The sequence below is a fragment of the Trachypithecus francoisi genome, unplaced genomic scaffold (genome assembly GCF_009764315.1).
Source record: "Trachypithecus francoisi isolate TF-2019V2 unplaced genomic scaffold, Tfra_2.0 Lachesis_group1, whole genome shotgun sequence".
In the NCBI taxonomy this organism is placed as follows: Eukaryota; Metazoa; Chordata; class Mammalia; order Primates; family Cercopithecidae; genus Trachypithecus; species Trachypithecus francoisi.
The window spans coordinates 87,063,598-87,082,416 of record NW_022681454.1 but is presented as its reverse complement, the minus strand read 5'-3'; the positions used below and the strand labels follow the sequence as shown (position 1 = coordinate 87,082,416).

The following is an 18,819-nucleotide window of genomic DNA, read 5'->3' as shown; positions in this document are numbered from 1 at the left end:
ACTGTCATAATTCTCAGCATTAAATTACTGGGGGATATGGTTTGGCTGTGTCCCCAGCCAAATCTCATCTTGAATTCCCACGTGTTACAGGAGGGACCCAGTGGGAGGTAAGTGAATTATGGGGGCAGGTCTTTCCTGTGCTGTTCTCATGATAGTGAATGAGTCTCATGAGATCCGATGGTTTTAAAAATGGGAGTCTCCCAGCACAAGCTCTCTTCTCTTGTCTGCTGCCATGTGAAATGTGCCTTTCACCTTCTGCCATGATTGTGAGGCCTCCCCAGCCACATGGAACTGTAAATCCAATAAACCTCTTTCTTTTGTAAACTGCCCAGTCTTGGGTATGTCTTATCAGCGTGTGAAAACCAACTAATACAATGGGCAAAATCTATTTTATTCTAACCCTGAACTAACTAGTCATCCTCCCCTCCCCGGGTAACTGACATTACATACGTTCTCTAATAAGACGAAAAATAAAAAGTCTTGTGGTGGCACATGCCTGTAATCCCGGTTAGTCAGGTGGCTGAGGCATCAAAATCACCTGAACCTGGGAGGTGGAGGTTGCAGTGAGCCAAGATCTCACCACTGCACTCAAGCCTGGGTGACACAGTGAGACCCTATCTCAAAAAAAAAAAAAAAAAAAAAAGAAAAGTCTGTTTTTCCATCAAAAGGCTTGAATTAGACACAAGGGTTCCAAACAGGAGGGAATCCCTGCACCGTTCAAAAGAGCCTCCCTGAAAACTGAACACTTGGTGGAGAAAGCTCCAACCAGGCCCTCTGCCATTGTGTCCTCCAACTTTCCATTCTCACCAATAATCAAGACAGACAAGGTGCACTCACCTGGCTTGTTTCCTTCCCTCTCATGGCCCAGCTGCCCCTTGCTGTTCAAACCACATGTGTAAACTTCCCCATCTTCCAGCAGGAACACAGAGTGGTTTCCCCCACAGGCCACCTCCTTGACACTTCTGTCAGATATGAACCCACACACCTGGGGCTCAGCCACAATTCCCTGCAGGTTGGTGCTGATACCAGGTTGGCCCAGAGACCAATATCCCCAACATAACATTGTTCTTATCTTTCAGGGAATCATGTAGCCTAGGAGAGAGTTAAAAAAAAATTATTTTTAATTAAAAAGAAATAGGTCATAGAAAGTCAAGTAATGAATGTAACCAATTTAAAAAATAACCCTCCTCTTAATATTCTTCAGATATCTTACATCTCAAAATAAAACATATTAATACTGTTGAAAGCAGTTATGTTTATAACGATGCTACTTTGTATTTTAATACGAGTTTAAAAGACAGATTAAGTAAATTGTGTTTGTTTAAATGAATGAGTGAACAGACAGAATATGGTTTTCAGATCACTGTTAAAGAATCCTGAGTACAGGAGATGACCTGAAACAATCTTGGCAAATCATTAAGTTAGTAACAGTTTTGAAAACACTCTCAAGACTTCACCTTATCTTTTCTCAATGCATCATTCCTTTGAATTTTCTGCTTATTTTAATGTTTTAAAAAATTTTGAATCAATTAACTCCTTTACATACCCTAATATTAGATTGGTTAGTAGGATTTCACCACTTGAAGTGAAGACAAAAAATGGAAAAAAAAAAAAAATGTTATCTTCTCTGCCATTCCCTTTTACCCTTGGTTCCAGCTCTGAATCAAGCCTCACTTCCTACCTGAGACACTCTGGGATTGTTACAGTGACAGTCAGCCTGCATCCCTCTGACATGTCTACTATACTGCCTAACTGGTAGCTTTCTCTTTATATCTTTATGACTTAACTCCCCAAAAAAGATTTTAATCTCCTTCAACAGAGACCACAGTATAACACAGACCTCTTCTATTTAGCAGGTAATCAACTTTTGCCTGATAACTGACACTAGCCTAAAGTTTCAATACCTTTTAACAATTAATGTTTCCCTTTCATACAAACAAAAAAAAAAATCTCCTCTCTCGCTACCAATTCACATCACAAGGATGGCCAGGTAACAACAAGTGTTGGCAATAATGTGGGGCTGTTAGAGAACCATCCTACACTGGCTTGTAAAAATGTCTGGCAGTTCCTGAAAAGAACAAACATAAAGATACCATATGATCCAGCAATTTCACTCCTAGTTATAAACCCAAGAGAATTGCAAGACTACGTCCACACAAAACCTTATAAAGGAATGTCCACAACAGCATTATACACAATATCAAAAGGAAATAACCAAAATGTTCATCAACCGATGAATGGTTAAATAAAACATGGTATATCTATACAATGGGATATTATTTGGCTGCAATATGGATGAACAGTGAATGTATTATGCTAAGAAAAAGAAGCCAGTCACAAAAGTCCACAAATTATATGATTCTGTTTACATGAAATGTATCGAACAGGCAACAGAAAATAGACTAGAAAACAGACTAGTGTCTGCCTAGGACTGGAGGGAAAGAGGAGAATTGACAGTGACTGTACCTGTCCTTTTGGAAGGTGGCAAAATGTTCTAAATTTAGGTTGTGGTGATGGTTTTAAAACATGGTAAATATACTAAAAACCCCTAAATGTTATACTTTAAATAGGTAAATTTTAGGCCGGGCGTGGTGGCTCATGCCTGTAATCCCAGCACTTTGGGAGGCCAAGACGGGCGGATGACCTGAGGTCGGGAGTTCCAGACCAACCTGACCAACATGGAGAGACCCTGTTTCTACTAAAAATACAAAATCAGCCAGGCATGGTGGCACATGCCTGTAATCCCAGCTACTCAGGAGGCTGAGGCAAGGAGAATTGCTTGAACCCAGGAGGCAGAGGTTGCAGTGAGCTGAGGTCCTGCCATTGCACTCTAGCCTGGGCAACAAAAGCAAAATTCGATCTCAAAAAAAAAAAAGAAAAGTACATTTTATGGTATGTGAATTATATCTCAATAAAGATTTTTTAATTGTCTTTAAACCTCCTTTCTCTTGCTATATGTGTACTGCCTCTGCGGGTCCACATCAGCCGATAAGGCTTTCTTGAGTTTAATTGTGAGAATTGTCATTACCAACATAATAGGCACAAAAGTATTTTTTCTACAACAGAAAGGAGGAGGGAACAACCCCTAGCATTTAATATGGGAGAGGTATCAATTACTTCAATATTTTATTTTGCTTACAAAGACATAAGAGGGGAAGTTTTATCTAATGCTTTGCTCAGAAATGAAATATTGTAACTCCAAAAGTTCTGACTACTGGTAAAGTTGGAAATCTTAAGTGGATGGATCTTCTGTTTAGGAAAATACCTCATGCACCTCTCTGGTTTTGAAAGAAAGGTCCAAGATTTAGAGACGAAAGGAGATGGGGGAAATCCCAAGCATGCCTTATAAAGTAGTAGATGCTCCTATTTAAGATATCAAATTAAGAGTGTGCGATTGGCTGGTCATGGTGGCTCACGCCTGTAATTCCAACACCTTGGGAGGCCAAGGCAGATGGATCACCTGAGGTCAGGAGTTCAAGATCAGCCTGATCAACGTGGTGAAACCCCATCTTTACTAAAAATACAAAAATTAGTCAGGCGTGGTGGCAGGCACCTATAATCCCAGCTACTCGGAAGGCTGAAGCACGAGAATCGCTTGAACCCAGGAGGGAGAGGTTGCAGTGAGCCAAGATGGCGCCACTGCACTCCAGCCTGGGCAAGAAGAGCGAAACTCCACCTCAAAAAAAAAAAAAAAAAAGACAAAGAAAAAACAGAAAGCGATTGAAGCCTGTGATACGGCTGCAAGTCTGGAACCTGGCCAGTAAACAGTAGATTCTCCGTGGCAGAAAACAGCAGATGGATTTAGAGAACAGTGGTGTCTAACACTCAGTTTGAAGTTGTTGCCTGTTCTGTAACTACTTTTGAAAATCCCAAATCTTCTATCAAAGTTAAGACACAACAGCCTTACAATAACTGTATTTTGCCAGGCATGAATAAAAAGAACCTTGAAAATAAGCCCTCAGTAGCCCTCCGGAAGACTGACAACTGAGCAAGAGTTTTGGATGAGCCATAAGAGAACCTAAATGCTCTTCTTCCCCTTGGAAATTCTTAGAAATTTGAGGAAGACACTAAATCTCTAATCAGCATCACCTTGGGCTTGAATCACTTTATCTGGATATTAAAGAAAATAGTGACCAGGCACAGGGGCTCACGTCTGTGATCTCAACACTTTGGGAGGCCAAAGTGAGAGGACAGCTTAAGCCAGGAGTTTGAGACCAGCCTGGGCAACATGAGACCTTATCTCTACCAAAAAATAAATAAAATCAGCCAAGTGTGGTAGCACACACCTGTAGTCCCAGCTACTTGGGGGGCTGGGGTGAGAGGATCGTTTGAGCCTACGAGGTCAAGGCTTCAGTGAGTCGTGACTGCACCACCATACTCCAGCCTGAGCAATAGAGCGAGACCCATCTTAAAAACAAACAAGTAATGCAAAAGATTGGTCTTAAGGACATTCAGATTACATTTCAGTTTCCAAATATACTTTTTTGTTTTTTGTTTTTTGAGACCAAGTCTCGCTCTATCTCCCAGGCTAGAGTGCAGTGGCGCAATCTCAGCTCACTGCAATCTCCGCCTCACAGGTTCAAGCAATTCTCCTGCCTCAGCCTCTGAATTAGCTGGGATTACAGGCATGTGCCACCACACTCAGCTATTTTTTTGGCATTTTAGTAGAGACAGGGTTTCACCATATTGGCCAGGCTGGTCTTGAATTCTTGACCTCAAGTAATCAGCCCACCTTGGCCTCCCAAAGTGCTGGGATTACAGGTGTGAGCCACCGAGCCCGGCTGGTTTCCAAATATACATTTTAAGTATAATTCTGAATATCCTTTTCTAATCATACTTCTTTTTTTTTTTTTTTTTTTTTTTGTGACGGAGTCTCGCTCTGTCGCCCAGGCTGGAGTGCAGTGGCCAGATCTCAGCTCACTGCAAGCTCCGCCTCCCGGGTTCACACCATTCTCCTGCCTCAGCCTCCCGAGTAGCTGGGACTACAGGTGCCCGCCACCTCGCCCGGCTAGTTTTTTGTATTTTTTAGCAGAGACAGGGTTTCACCGTGTTAGCCAGGATGGTCTCGATCTCCTGGCCTCGTGATCCACCCGTCTCGGCCTCCCAAAGTGCTGGGATTACAGGCTCTAATCATACTTCTTAAACATGTTACTCTCTCCATATTGAGAATTACTGTTCTAGGTCCTACAGGTCAAAATATCAGGATTTCAAAACAAGATTGCAGACTTCAAAGGTGTCTTGCCTAATCTTTTCACTGGTACATTCATTTCATTGTAATGAAAAGGGGATGGATTCTAACGGAAATAGTGAAGACTTACTTTGAATTATAATACGAGGAGAACACATCAAAGCTGCATATATCAGACAATCTACAGAAGAGAACTGTCATCGTATGGAGACAGCTAATTGGCTATTCTGTACAAAGTCAGCTTTTAAAATGACAAACTCGTTTCTCCCAAGGTAAAAGCATGCCCAAATGGTTACAAATTAAAGATTACAACACAGAGGAAGCTCATACTTTCAACCTCTCTTGACAACAATTACAGTACTTTGACTTTAACTCAATGATCTTAATTTGTATATAACAATTTTAAAACTGCCTTATTGTAATCCTGAGGTATGCTTTGAACTCTTGAGGCTTTCAGGAAAGGCATGAAAAGGCCCAAAATAAAATATAAAACTGAATCTCAACCTGCTGTCTTAACCAGAAAGTTCTCTTCTTCCCAAGATTTGTATTCCTTGTCTAGACTCTACACTAAAAATGTATTAAGATTAAATGTTATTATTTGAGTTAACTACAAAGTTTGTGGGGAAGGAAGTAGAAATAAAATGAAAAACAAGCAGGGTAGTGGTGGTGGTGGGTGGTGGTGGTCTAATGATACACATTTAAATAGACCAGCAAGCTCACATAATCTAGAAATAATTTATTTTTCCCAACTTGCTCAACTGCTATTAACCACATCAATGGAGTGTAGAGTAAGTAGATAACCAAAAGGCCAGACTCCGCAATGTGTCTGCACCACTCTCCAGAGAAACAGGGACCCTAATCAGTCAACCTGGCTATCTGATCCAGTAAGTAATTATTTCCTAAAAGTGGATGGGTGGATCAGATTCCACAACAGTTGTCGTTAAATTCACCCAACCAATTGCCTTGCTTAGCAAGCAACCCTAAATAACTTGGTTTATAGGGCAGATTCTACTACAGGGATAGAATACTGTGACCAGGTAACCAAAGCATCTCAGTCTTACTAGGATTTTTAATTCTCATTATTAATTTGGTGTCCTGTGTCTATCAGCTTTTTGTAGTTAATCCGGCATGAGTCAGTCCTTGAGAGTCATCTGAGTTCCGGGTGCTTTGGCCAAGCACAATCCTGTGTAAACAGCCTGAAGTATGGCCTCATCCCTGACTGACTAGTAAAAACAATTTATGAAAAAAGATAATAAAAAGGACTACTGTTGAAAACTTCAAAAATTCTTCCCAACTGAGTTACAGTAATGGAATCTTCAATTTGTCAAATGAAAACTGCCTACCAAGAGAATTAAATAGCAACCACAAATAAGATGTATACCTGTGAATAAACTATCAATCATAATTATAAATATGGTCTGGGTCATCACAATGCTCTGCTGAAACTAAAGAAGAAGGCAACTTAAAATCATCTAACTTTCAGGAGAGAAGTTCAATGCATTGGAGAGAAGCCAGCCACCAGCACAGCTTTCACTTCAAAGTACACTCCAGTTGGACCCCTAAATCTTGTAGCTGATGTTCATGACTTTAAAGGTCTAGTTTCAGCAACGGTCTGCATCGCTAGGCATTTTGATCTCCAAGGTCCTTACACCCATTTTTCCTCATTCACTCTGTTGCTTGCTCCTGGAAGAGCAGAATCTTTTCTTTTCCTTCAAAATACATAATTATGAAATTCGCTACAAAATATAGGACTACACTTCCCTCAGCACCTACACCAGCCCCCCTTGGCTGCATTTCCTGCCTCTTATTTCCCCATGACAAAACAAAAGGACCATTTTTGAAGGACAACTTTCTCTCAATGTCAACTTTCCTGATACCTTCTCATCTATTCTTGGTAAGAGATTCAAGATAATCTTAGCAGAGCTTAACAGTCAAAAGAACTAAAATCCAAGCCCTACATTAACCACATGTTAGTTGTGAAACCTAGGGAAAGATGTTTACCCACCTTAAGCTCCAAAATCAGGAGGTGGTGCTAGAGTGCTATGAGGATTAATGAGAAAATGCATGTAAAAAGGGCTTAGCACAATGCCTGGCATGTAGTAATAAGTGACCAGTAAATGTCAGCTGCTTTAGGCAATGTTACTCCTACTCCTAGTGCTTTTCTTTGAGACCTCAGCAGACAGGAATTCCCAAGAGGCTGGGGTTATGACTCCTGTCTTCCTCACTGCAATTAGCACTAGCTGCATTCTGCCAAATCTGCACTACAGCAAAGCAGCATCACCACCATCTGCCATAACTTTCATGAAAGGGATTTGAGGTTGATAGGAGGAAGTTTTTTTGTGTGCATTTGCTTTTTAATTCTGGAGAGGGCATGAGTGGAGGGCAATAGGGAGATAAATCTCTTTTAACTAGCTCTAGTGAGTTGAATGCTAAAAGACAACCTTCAATTCCTAAACTTTGTCTTATAATAAGACTATGCGACTATGCACACAGCAGCCTAACAACTCATTCTTATTCCTTTGTTTGAAAGGCACTGAGACCTAAATAACACTCAGGCAGGACTTCTAATCTCATTTAAAATAGAGATAAGCTTCCTTTCAAGTAAGCTTAGAAGCAATTACCTGAATGTTGTATATATGTAGAGGGTCTCTTTCAATAGCAGGAAAAGACAATGTCCAAAATCTTCAGTGCTTGGCAGATACCCCCCAAATTCAGGCTTTAAATAAATTTAGGGCCAAAACTAAAATGCAGAATTAACTCTGGTAACAAAGAAGATTCATTTTAATGACTTGCCTTATTATCAAAAATGTTCCTACCAAAGGGAGAAATGGCATAGAAGGCAAAGAGAAGTTTTCAACAATGTGAATCCACTCCTTGCTGTTTTCTCTCTCCTCCACTTTAGCTGGACCTTGGTCCTCTGACCCCTTCAGCCAACACAGGAAACATTCCTACCCTTCCCCCATCATCCCCTCAAAGGTGGTGCCTTCTTCACTACCTGGTGCTAGGCTTTGTGAAGCTGGAAGAATGACCTCTCTGCTGTCTGCTTAAGCTGTGGGCTGCCTTCAAAAGATACCAACCAGACTCGCAAGAATTGAGAAGTCTAACAATACTAAGTCAAGGATATACAACAGCCAGGGCCCTCATAGACAGCTGGTGGGAATATAAACTGGCATAACCACTTGGCAAAACAAGCTGGCATTCTCTAGTGAAGAAGAAGATGTGGATACCTCCCCACACAGTAATTTCACTCCTGGGCATATGACCAGCATTGTCCAACTTATTAAGCATCTATGGTGCTCCTGTATTGTACTAATAAATGGAGATACAAAGATGAGTAAAATCTGGAAACTGAGAACTTTCTGCGATAATGGAAATGCTATATATTTGCACTGTCCACTATGGTAGCCAGTAGGTATCTGTGGCTATTGAGTACTTGAAATGTGACTAATACAAGTGAATAAGTGAACTTTTAATATTTTATTTTAATAAATTTTAATGTTAGTAGCCCTAAATGACTGTGACTATCTTACAGTCCAATGCAGTGAGAAACTCATGAACATATGCACCAAGATATATGTATAAGAATGTTCATTCCAGCATTATTTGAAATAGAAAAAAAGCAAAAAACAAATATCCATCAACAGATAACAGAAAACAGATACAGTGCGGCACATGCATAAAATAGAACACTGTAAAGCAGTAAAATATAAACTCCATCTATAAGCATCATTGTAACTAAATCTTAAAAAGTGTTGAGTCACAGAAGAATTCAGAGTATGATGCATTTGTACAAAGTTCAAACACAACCATAAAAAATATATTATTTGGAGATTAAGAATCATCAGTGGTAACAAAGCTACGAAGAAAAGCCAATCACAAACACAAAATACAGGGTAATGATTGTGGAGGCAGTAGGAATAGAGGGAACAATCTGGAAGGAGCACAAAGGGAGACATTTCAATAGCATGGCTGATGTTCTGCTTCTGTCCTTTTATTGTTTCTTAACACATATGGCATGCATTATTTTATGCTTACAAACACTTCACAAAACAAAAAAAAAAATGCAAAGCGCTATTGAAGCAGTCTGGCTGCTTCTCATACCTCCTCCACTAACACCCTGTCCACGTGCAGACTGGGAGTTTCTCCATGAAGGAACTAGGTTTTACTCATCTTTGTGCCTTCCACTCTCAGCAGAGTATAGGAGCACAATAGAGGCTTGATAAATGTCTAGTGAACTGAACCCCATTCTTAGAAAACCAGAATTTTCACCATCTCAACTTGTTACCCCTTTTATTTTCCAGATAATTTTAAAGGTTCCCCACCCTGAGTAATAATAAAAACAGTTCACTTACACAGAAACACATGTCTCTGCTACCCACAAGTACTATTTCTAAATGGAGTAAATGTCTAAAGGGGACAGAGTTGTATTAGCAAATTTACCATCTTATTAAAAGTCCATTTGGTCTAACCTCTAAGCAAAAGACTTACATTCCTAAATTCATTTTAATGGCAGCTAAGGCCTTCAGAGGCCAAGTAACTTTGGTCCTCTAAGAATTAAGTGCTTGAAGCAGAGACCAGACACCAAATATCCTACTTCTTGGGCTCACCTTGTTCTCTTCACTATCTCAGAGCAGCAGGAAGGCACTGAGATTTGCTTAGGCCTCTCTAGGTAGCTATCTTAGCCCGAGTTGATGACAGTATTAAACAGGATAATGTATGTAAAGGACTCCATTTACAAGATGAAAAAACTGAGGTCCAGAAAAATTAAGTAACTCACCACAGGTCACACACTTGGCATTGGACTAAAAGCCAAAAATATTCCACACCCTGCGGTTCTGCAAGTTAAAGAGATAATAAATAACATTAGTATGGAACTCGGTTAAGTGTCTTCATGTTATTGTAAACAAAAAGACAGGAGTTAATCTCTGAAAATAAGTATATCTTTAAATTACTCAATCTTAAATATTCCCCATGCATTGTATCTCAAGACAGGAGTTTGGTTCAATACTAGTAAGATAACCTCTAACCAGTTATAAAGATATCAATCACCTCTAAAAGTGAACTAGAGATATAGATATCACCTTCTAAAAATTCCTGACATTTGATAGGGAGGAGTAAAAATAGAATTACTTTAAAATCTCTCATTTTTGTTAGAGAAAGTTTTGGAAAATAATTTAATTTTGTCTATTTTCTTTATTTTTCCATGTATCACACATAGCTGCTTGTTTTGCCACAACTGTTATGAAGACTGTCTCCTTTCATTTATTTATTTTTTTTTTTTTTGAGACAGAGTCTGGCTCTTTCACCCAGGTTGGAGTGCAGTGGCCACTCTGGGCTCACTACAACCTGCATCTCCCAGGTTCAAGCAATTCTCCTGCCTCAGCCTCCCAAGTAGCTGGAATTACAGGCGCCTGCCACCATGCCCAGCTAATTTTTGTATTTTTAGTAGAGACGGAGTTTCACCATGTTGGTCAGGCTGGTCTCCAACTCCTGACCTCAAGTGATCCACCTGTCTCAAGCCTCCCAAAGTGCTGGGATTACAGGGGTGAGCCACTGCGCCCCGCCAGCCACTGCACCCGGTCTTTCCCTTTCATTACCACATCCTCCATCATGCAAAATGAGAAGAGATGATCTCAGAGAGGTACCTAAAGTATCTCAAAAGAAAAAGTCCTGCATGATTTTAAGATATTTTTGTCAAGCACTTTAGGAGGCCCAGGTGGGTGGACAGCCTTAGCCCAGGAGTTGGAGATCGGCCTGGGCAACATGGCAAAAGCCCATTTCGTCTTTTAGTGAAACCAACAACTACAAAAAATTAGCTGAGCGTGGTGGTGCACGCCTGTGGTCCCAGCTGCTTGGGAGGCTAAGTGGGGGGTGGGGTTCGCTTGAGCCTGGGAGGCGGAGGTTGCAGTGAGTCGAGATCGCACCACTGCACTCCAGCCTGTGCAAGAGAGCAAGACCCCCATCTTGAAAAAAAAAAAGATATTGTCATAACTGTATTTCTACCTCTCCATGCAGAAAATCCCATTCAATCTGGAGAATATTACTTTTATTTATAAAACTGAAGCATAACTATCTTGTGTCTCCAGTAGGGGTACGACTACTCTCATTAAGTATAAAAAAAAGTTTTTAATTGGTCATGAAAACCTTAATAAATTTAAATTTGGTCTTCAGAATGAAATGCTATAACGAATGGCTTCAATCACACAATATCGAACATTCTGAAATCCCTTTTTTTCTTCAAAAAGTAAACTCCAGCTACTGACTGAACAAGTAGAACTGGATGCTAGTGCTAACGTGCTAATTTTGTTTTTCATGCCAAAGAAGTTCTGTCAAAGAGGTTTTCTAACCTGTCCTCCTTGTTTCCTGCATTATACTTTTTACAGAAAGTTCCTAACCTTGAAGGGGGTACGACCATGATGTAGAATATGTAATTCAACCATTTTGCTTTGGAATAGGCAATGTACTTTGCTTTTCTTATTTATAAGGCTACTCCCTCCTCCCCCAGGGTAAAGGAAAGCACAAAAGGAGAGAGCTTCACAGTACTCTGCCGACTAAAACATGATACCCTCTCTATCACTGCATTTAAAACTCATTTTATTTTTTTATTTCTCTCAAGTCTGGAGTTGAAAAATCAGCTCACTTGATCTTATCAAATCATCAAATAAAAGGTTCTAGAAATAGCTTCCTATTTGTGGAAAGCGCCAGAAGACACACAAAAATGGAAGAGAGCTCTTGAATCGTCTTTCCCAAAGCATTGTGTGCGTGATGAATGCAAGAAAAATCCTGGAAGGCTTTTCTCTGAATTTAAGGTACTTCCTAATGGGGCTGATTTGAAAGCTAATGTAAAATGCAATCAGAAAGCAGCCAGAAACAGTGACAGACCAACAGCAAAGTTCAAATACTTACTCCCTGGAGTTCACGCTGCATACACACATTCCGTACACAGTCGCATTAGACACTGACTCTACAGGCTCACCTGTTTCAGGTTACACATGCTCCTCTCGGTCTGGTTGTCCTGGTTTGCCCACTCCACACATTCACAAATGACTCAAGTCTCACCTGCCCCCGGCCGTCCCAGCTCCTGACACCCCCGCGCCGGTTCGCACCGACGTGTCGGCGCACACACACACACCCGTACACACGTGTCCGCACACACCCTCGCCCCCGGCCCCGCCCAGGAGGCGGACCCCGGAGAGGCGAGCCGGCCCGGCCTCCGCGAAGTGGGTGGTGCCGGGCCCCGCAGCCGTGCCGGCGCTGTCATCGCGGACGCCGTGCACCGCGTCCTCAGCGCAAACTCCTCGCGGCCGCCGAGGTTCCCCAAAATGCCAGGGCCTCGCCAGCTCCCATTTCAATTGAAAGCGTCCGCGCTCCTCACTGCACGGAGGTTCCTGGAACCCCAGAATTTAAATAAGGGCAGGGGTCAAGCATGGGGACTACCCTCCTTTAGACTTTCTGCGTCGCAATTCCTCCCGGGCGGCACGGCGGCAGGGCGGCCGAGCGCGGGCGGGAGGCGCTCCCATTTTGAAGGCTTGTCTCGCCTTCCCCGGCGCGGGGCTCTCTGGCGGGAGGGCGAGCCCACTAGAACGCCAGGGAGGCGCACGCAGGGTCCTAAGGGCGCCGTGCCCCAACCTCCCCGCTCCCCAGCCCCAGGTCATCGCTGGAAGTGCCTGCAGCGGCTGCCGCCGGAGCCACGGGAGGAGCCGCAGCCGCCCCTCCGGGAGCCGCGCGTTGACGGCAGTGCCAGGCGGAACGCGGCCCCGCGCGACTGCAGCTCCGCGGTACCCTCCTCCCTGGAACCCCGGCCCCCGCCCTGCGCACCTCGGCAGCAGCCGAACCGCAGCTTGGGACTCCGACTGTCACAGCCCCTCTCGCCCGGCTCGGGGTTTCTCCGTTTTCGGCGTCACAATAATAAGGAAGTTTCCCCGCAAGCCTGCGGGCGGCGGAATGCGCTAGGTGAATGACTTCGCACCAGGCCAATGGGCGCCGCTCTGGGGAGGACCCGAACCAATGGCGGCCGCTGTGGTGCGGGCTGGAGGCGGGGCGGCGAGGTCCGAGGGCGGGAGGAGGGGAGAGGCCCAGGCCCCAGAGCCAGGCGCAGGCGGCCGGAGGTGACAGGACTCGAGGGCCCGGCGCGGGGACAGCGGCACTGGTGTGTCAGCCGAGATCGGACTGCATGACATAGAGCGTTGGCGCTGAAAAAGATTGCTTTTCACTGGCGGGGAAGCGAACGGGACCGATCAGTGGTTGCCTTTTCAGGTTCTGGGCTCTGGTTTTTATTATTTATGGAGAGGTGACCGAAAGCCTTGGGCCCCTGGGGGGAAGAAAGCTAGAGGGTGACAATTGAGGGAGAGTGCGCTAGTCTTCTGCTTTACTCCCCTTCATAGGACTGTAGGAAGCGCGGCGCCGGCCCGCGGGGCTGCGCAGTGGGAGAGGCGGGGAAGGAGGTCCGCGGCAGCCGCCGGCGCCCTTCTGAAGAGGTGGGGATTGAAGACCGGCGGGGGGCTGCGGAAGAAAGGCGGGCTTGGGGGAGGCTGGAGGGTGGACGCGGGGGAGCATAGCAAGAAGAGTCTCTGAGCACCAGTTGTTAAAAGCTTGTAATCTGAAAGACACGGATACCCAGTAACGGATTTTTTTAAAGTTTGTCCTCTTCCACTTTTCCCTACCGCGCCGAATCCCGGAGCTTCCTCCTCCTCAAGGTCACTAGTGTTTTTATACTTGCCCTAGACCTGATCTGATCCACAGCTAATCTTTTGCAGAAAACCTCAGAAAGGTGACTTCATGTGTCTGCCCCCCTTAAATGTGAAATGCAGAACACTGGCACAGTACCGCTTGAATCCAAAGGAATAACACTCCTAGTGGAAGAATTTCCATAACCTGGCATTTGAACCAGGAAGGCCTTTTGAGGATGGATTCTTTCCAAGGACATTCAGATCACCTCAGGTCTGCAATCCCTTGTCCTGAGAACCTAACAGACCAAGTAGAAAAGAAAGTTTCAAGGAGTGGTATATCCTGGGGATGAGACGTTGTTGGCTGACTGACAGTGTTGAGCCCTCCGTGAAATAATGCAAATTGTCCAGTACACTGAGACAAGAAAGCTAAAAAAGCAGAATTTAAGTTATCACGTTATCTAAGAAAAAATACAAACCTTTGAAATTTGGATCACACTGGACACCTTTAGAAACACTGGGGATGGCCAGGCGCGGTGGCTCACGCCTGTAATCTCAGCACTTTGGGAGGCCAAAGCGGGTGGATCACTTGAGGTCAGGAGTTCAAGACCAGCCTGGCCAACATGGTGAAACCTTGTCTCTACAAAAAAAAAATAACAAAATTAGCTGGGCATGGTGGTGTGCGCCTGTAGTCCCAGCTACTCGGGAGGCTGAGGCAGGAGAATCACTGGAACCTGGAAGGCGGAGGTTGCAGTAAACTGAAATTGAGCTACTGTACTTACTCCAGCCTGGGCGACAGAGTGAAACCTTGTCTCAAAAAGAAAAAAGAAACACTGGGGACAACGGTAACACAATTCACCTATATTCCAGATACGTGGCAGTTTCACAAAAGTTTAGTCTATTACAAAGATGCAATCCCAATTTAGGGATGCTGTTGGCAAAAGAACTGGTGAAATGCCCAAAGAGCAGTCTGGTAGGAAGAGAAAGGAGTCCGGTACTTGCAAAGGAGAAAGCGAGAGATCCTATTGTTATGTGTCACATATGAGGTTTGTAATCAATCAGTGTTTGGGTTGATATGTCTGGCCCGTGGCTCAAGTGTTTTTTTTGTTTGTTGGTTGGTTGGTTTTTGTTTTTGTTTTTGTTTTTGTTTTTGTTTTTGTTTTGATACGGAGTTTTGCACTGTCTTCTGGGATGGAGTGCAATGGCGCGATCTCTGCTCACTGCAACATCCACCTCCTGGGCTTAAGCAATTCTCCTGCCTCAGCCTCCCGAGTAGCTGGGATTACGGGCACCCACCACCACACCCAGCTCATTTTTGTATTTTTAATAGAGGCAGGATTTCACCATGTTGGCCAGGCCGGTTTACTCCTGACCTCAAATGATCGGCCCACCTCGGCCTCCCAAAGTGCTGGGATTACAGGCGTGTGCCAACGCGCCGGTCGGCTCAAGTGTGTTTCATATGAAATTTCATCTTGAGGAAAAGGATGGTTATCAAGGACTCAAGCCTAGACCATGGGGTAGGAGCGATGTATAAATAACAAGTTAGGATACTGTAAGCTGCTTTTACCAAATAAATAGCCAAACCCTGGGAACTTACATAGAACAGTAAAGATACCACAGTACTTCAATTTATTTTTTTTTCATTGGGCCAACGTATAATGGCAATTTCCTTAGCAAGCATGTCCCGCTTCAAAATGGCTTTAAATGGCTCCAGCATCAACAATAGCCTCAACAGCAGATATGTAAACTTTTGAAGAGGTCATGGTTTACTTTTTCATTCCATTTCTATAGCCCTGTCTTCCATCCATTTCGTTCTGCATTCTCATATATTCTCTTACAAACATACTATATACTGAGCACCTACAATAATGTCAGCCCCCGTGAATACATTGGTAAGCAAAACAGTACAGTCTTTGTTGCTATGAAAGGGGAGACAAACATTAACCAAATAATTGTACCAAGGAATGTATACTTGCTGACCTATATAAATTTTATAAAAGAAAAGCATTCATGTTAAAAATAAAAGGCTTAATAAATTCTAGGCTCATGCCTGTAATCCCAGGGCTTTGGGTTACAGGCTGAGGCAAGAGGATCGTTGAGGCCAGGAGTTTGAGACCAGCCTGGGCAATATAGTGAGACCCTGTCTTTCCAGAAAACAAAAAAATAGGCATGGTGGGGCATGCCTGTAGTCCTAGCTACTTGGGAGGCTGAGGTGAGAGAATAGCTTAAGCATAGGAATTTGCGGTTACATTGAACTTTGATGGCACCATTGGACTCCAGCCTGGATAACAGAGGAGACTGCAAATACACATACACACACATGGACACAGAGACCCACACATAAGCATATAACCATAAATTTTTTTTAGAGACAGGGTCTATGTTGCCCAGGCTGGCCTCAGACTCCTAGACTCAAGCAATCCTGCTGACTTAGCCTCTCGAGGAGCAGGGATTAAACTAACTATAACTTTTGACGGGGACCATGTGGTTCAGCTCTATCACTGGTTAGACGAGGTATGCCTAGTGGCAAGGGGATGGTGCCCAGGATTGCTGTACTTCTACCTGAACACATGCTGATTTCCTCCATTAGTTACCATTCACTTCTTAAAATATTTATGTCTACTTTGAAAGGAAACAATTTTTCAGTAGAATGGCAATACTCTTTAATGATAATTGTTTTCCTTTCTTCCCTGTGTTTAATTTACTTGCCTTGCAGAAAAATATTCACTTGGTAAACTTTGAAAGAGACATATTTCTGAAATCTTGGATGAAATCTATGGAAAAAAACAGGACATCCAGGACATCCTATCTCTCAGATACACCATCGAAGAATAAATATCTTTAGGAGGGAAATGCACTGACTATTTGACAAGTTAAAAGTATGTGTACCTTGTATGGTTATGTAATGGCAAAGGTGTTTCTTGGTCCCCCACATGCAAAAGAAGTACTTATTTTCTCAGTCTAGTCAGTACTTAATGGCAAAGTCAGTCTATATATACCCAGACTAAACTTATTAAAAACTGTCCTGTAACACACAGCATTGATTTATTAATATTAAACAACTTAGAAGAAAAACATCATGGTAAATCAGTATTACCATCAAATAATCTTGTAATATTATTTAATATGTTCCACCTGTAGTACTGCTAGAAAAGAAGCATCATTCCTGACTACAAAGAGCTTACAACCATTATGATTATTTCTCTGTCTTCCTTGAAACTATTCATGGTTTGCATTTTTTTCTTATCAAGCCATTTGGATGAAGTGTGAGAACCTTACCTTAATTTTGAGAAACTCATTGTTTTCATATAAATTAAAATGTATTGATGATAACAGGATTGCATGGTTGAACATTTTCTAAGAAAACTTTTAAATTGAGCATTAGCTGGTCTCTGAAGATTTCATCCAATAATGCCTTTAGAAAGTGAAATATTTCATGAAGCTTCCTCTTTTTAAAAGGTCTCTTAATATGTGCTCTTAGAAATGACATACAACATGTCACTATGACTGGACTGGCAAAATAAGTGCTGGGGAGAATGCAGCAAAGATCACGTTTGTCATCAGGTAGCTGCATAGAGTGCATGCATGTAACTACCGAAAATCAGGTAGCTGTTTCACCCTTCTAGAGGCAAAGAAACATAGTCTTCCAAAATTTACTTGTATAAAACCAAAATGAAATCATAAATGTGAAAAAAATCTCCTTCCTTTGAAGTTATACTATATCTGGGTCAAAGGAAATTTAAGGAACTTTACTGTTTCCTAGAAAAGCTAAAGCGAACCTGTGGAATTTCAAGAGGGCATGCCTATAGCAATATTAGACAGCTTTATAGGTTGGCCATAAAAATCTGGAAACAGCAAATATACCTAATAAATGGTTTGTTGTTATTACCTAATATGTTTAGTGACATTACATGATATGTTCAGTGACATTACATGATATGTGAAATGTGTTGTCCTTGTAGCAATGCTGATGTTACAAAGCATGGTGCATTGATACAACATTTTTCCCAATCCAAGCAAAAGCAAAAGCAGCTGCAATGTGTTGCCTCAGTTGATTTCTCCTTCTGATTTCTCCTGAATAAACCTATACCTTTAGCATACCACAGAAGAAGTAAGTAATCAGGGAGTTCAATGTGTAAAATCAATATATACTATAATATAATTTACTTAAGTCTGTACAAAATAAAATAACATTGTCTATGTTTCCAGACTTTATGGCCACCTTTTTATAAAGGTAAACTAGTATTTAACTTTCTATTGACCTTCAGCATTTTATTTTCAGCCTACATGTAGGTAAAACTCCAGTGAAATCTGCCATTGTATTTACTTTTAAGTTGATTAACAGATTATTCTTATCACAGATACTGTAAATACTGTCATTGATTCTGTTTCCCTCTTTCTGTTGGCTCTCAAAAGCCTAGTGCATAATGTGTGGCCCATCTGTACAGAATCTTATTGCTTGCATTTTTGGAAGTAACCTCAAGATTCATTTTTAACTTTCTTGTATCATTTTTCTCATTGTACTCATTTCCTTACCTACTTAAAAAAAATAAAAAGCAACTTATTTTTCTCTTCACAAATGTAAAATATATTTGCTATATGAAATGTGTTAAATACATATAAGAGAAAAGAAGAAAATGAAATGATCTGTCCTTTTCACTGACCACATTTAGTTCTTGATAGTTTGCCATTTCCCAATGCATATATATATACATTTTAAAAAGTGGCTTGTTCGACTTTTACAGGCGTGATGGCTCAAGCCTGTAATCCCAGCACTTTGGGAGGCCAAGGCAGGTGGATCACCTGAGATTGGGAGTTTGAGACCAGCCTGGCCAACATGGCAGAAACCCCATCTCTACTAAAAATACAAAATTAGCCGGGCATGGTGGCTCATGCCTGTAATCGCAGCTACTCAGGAGGCTGAGGCAAGAGAATCACTTGAACCCGGGAGGTAGAGGTAGCGGT

At 42.3% G+C, this 18,819-nt stretch overlaps 1 protein-coding gene and 1 long non-coding RNA gene across 6 annotated transcripts in view; one reads left to right on the top strand and one right to left on the bottom strand.

The window, feature by feature from the left end:
* The window catches only part of HERC3 (HECT and RLD domain containing E3 ubiquitin protein ligase 3), a 129,042-nt gene extending 115,884 nt beyond the window's left edge, over positions 1–13,158 (bottom strand). Inside the window, exons 1-3 of one of the 3 annotated variants that reach the window (XM_033214796.1) lie at positions 13,007–13,158; positions 9,966–10,023; positions 838–1,092 (exon numbers count right to left, since the gene is read on the bottom strand). In XM_033214796.1, coding sequence (XP_033070687.1) covers positions 838–1,063 — 226 coding nt within the window. In that variant the 5' untranslated portion in view covers positions 1,064–1,092; positions 9,966–10,023; positions 13,007–13,158. Of the gene's footprint in view, positions 1–837; positions 1,093–9,965; positions 10,024–13,006 lie in introns of those variants that run through there. The other 2 variants (XM_033214797.1, XM_033214798.1) reach the window with 2 other exon arrangements.
* Positions 13,159–13,260: 102 nt separating this feature from the next.
* Positions 13,261–18,645, top strand: LOC117085668. Of its 3 annotated transcripts, none has more exons than XR_004438043.1 (3): positions 13,261–14,128; positions 16,571–16,733; positions 18,600–18,645. It is a non-coding gene; the product is annotated as an uncharacterized LOC117085668 (long non-coding RNA). The 3 variants fall into 3 exon arrangements; XR_004438044.1 differs by lacking the exon at positions 18,600–18,645 and having other exon boundaries at positions 13,261–13,665; positions 13,945–14,128; positions 16,571–17,743; XR_004438042.1 differs by lacking the exon at positions 18,600–18,645 and having other exon boundaries at positions 16,571–17,743.
* The last annotated feature ends 174 nt before the right edge of the window (positions 18,646–18,819 follow it).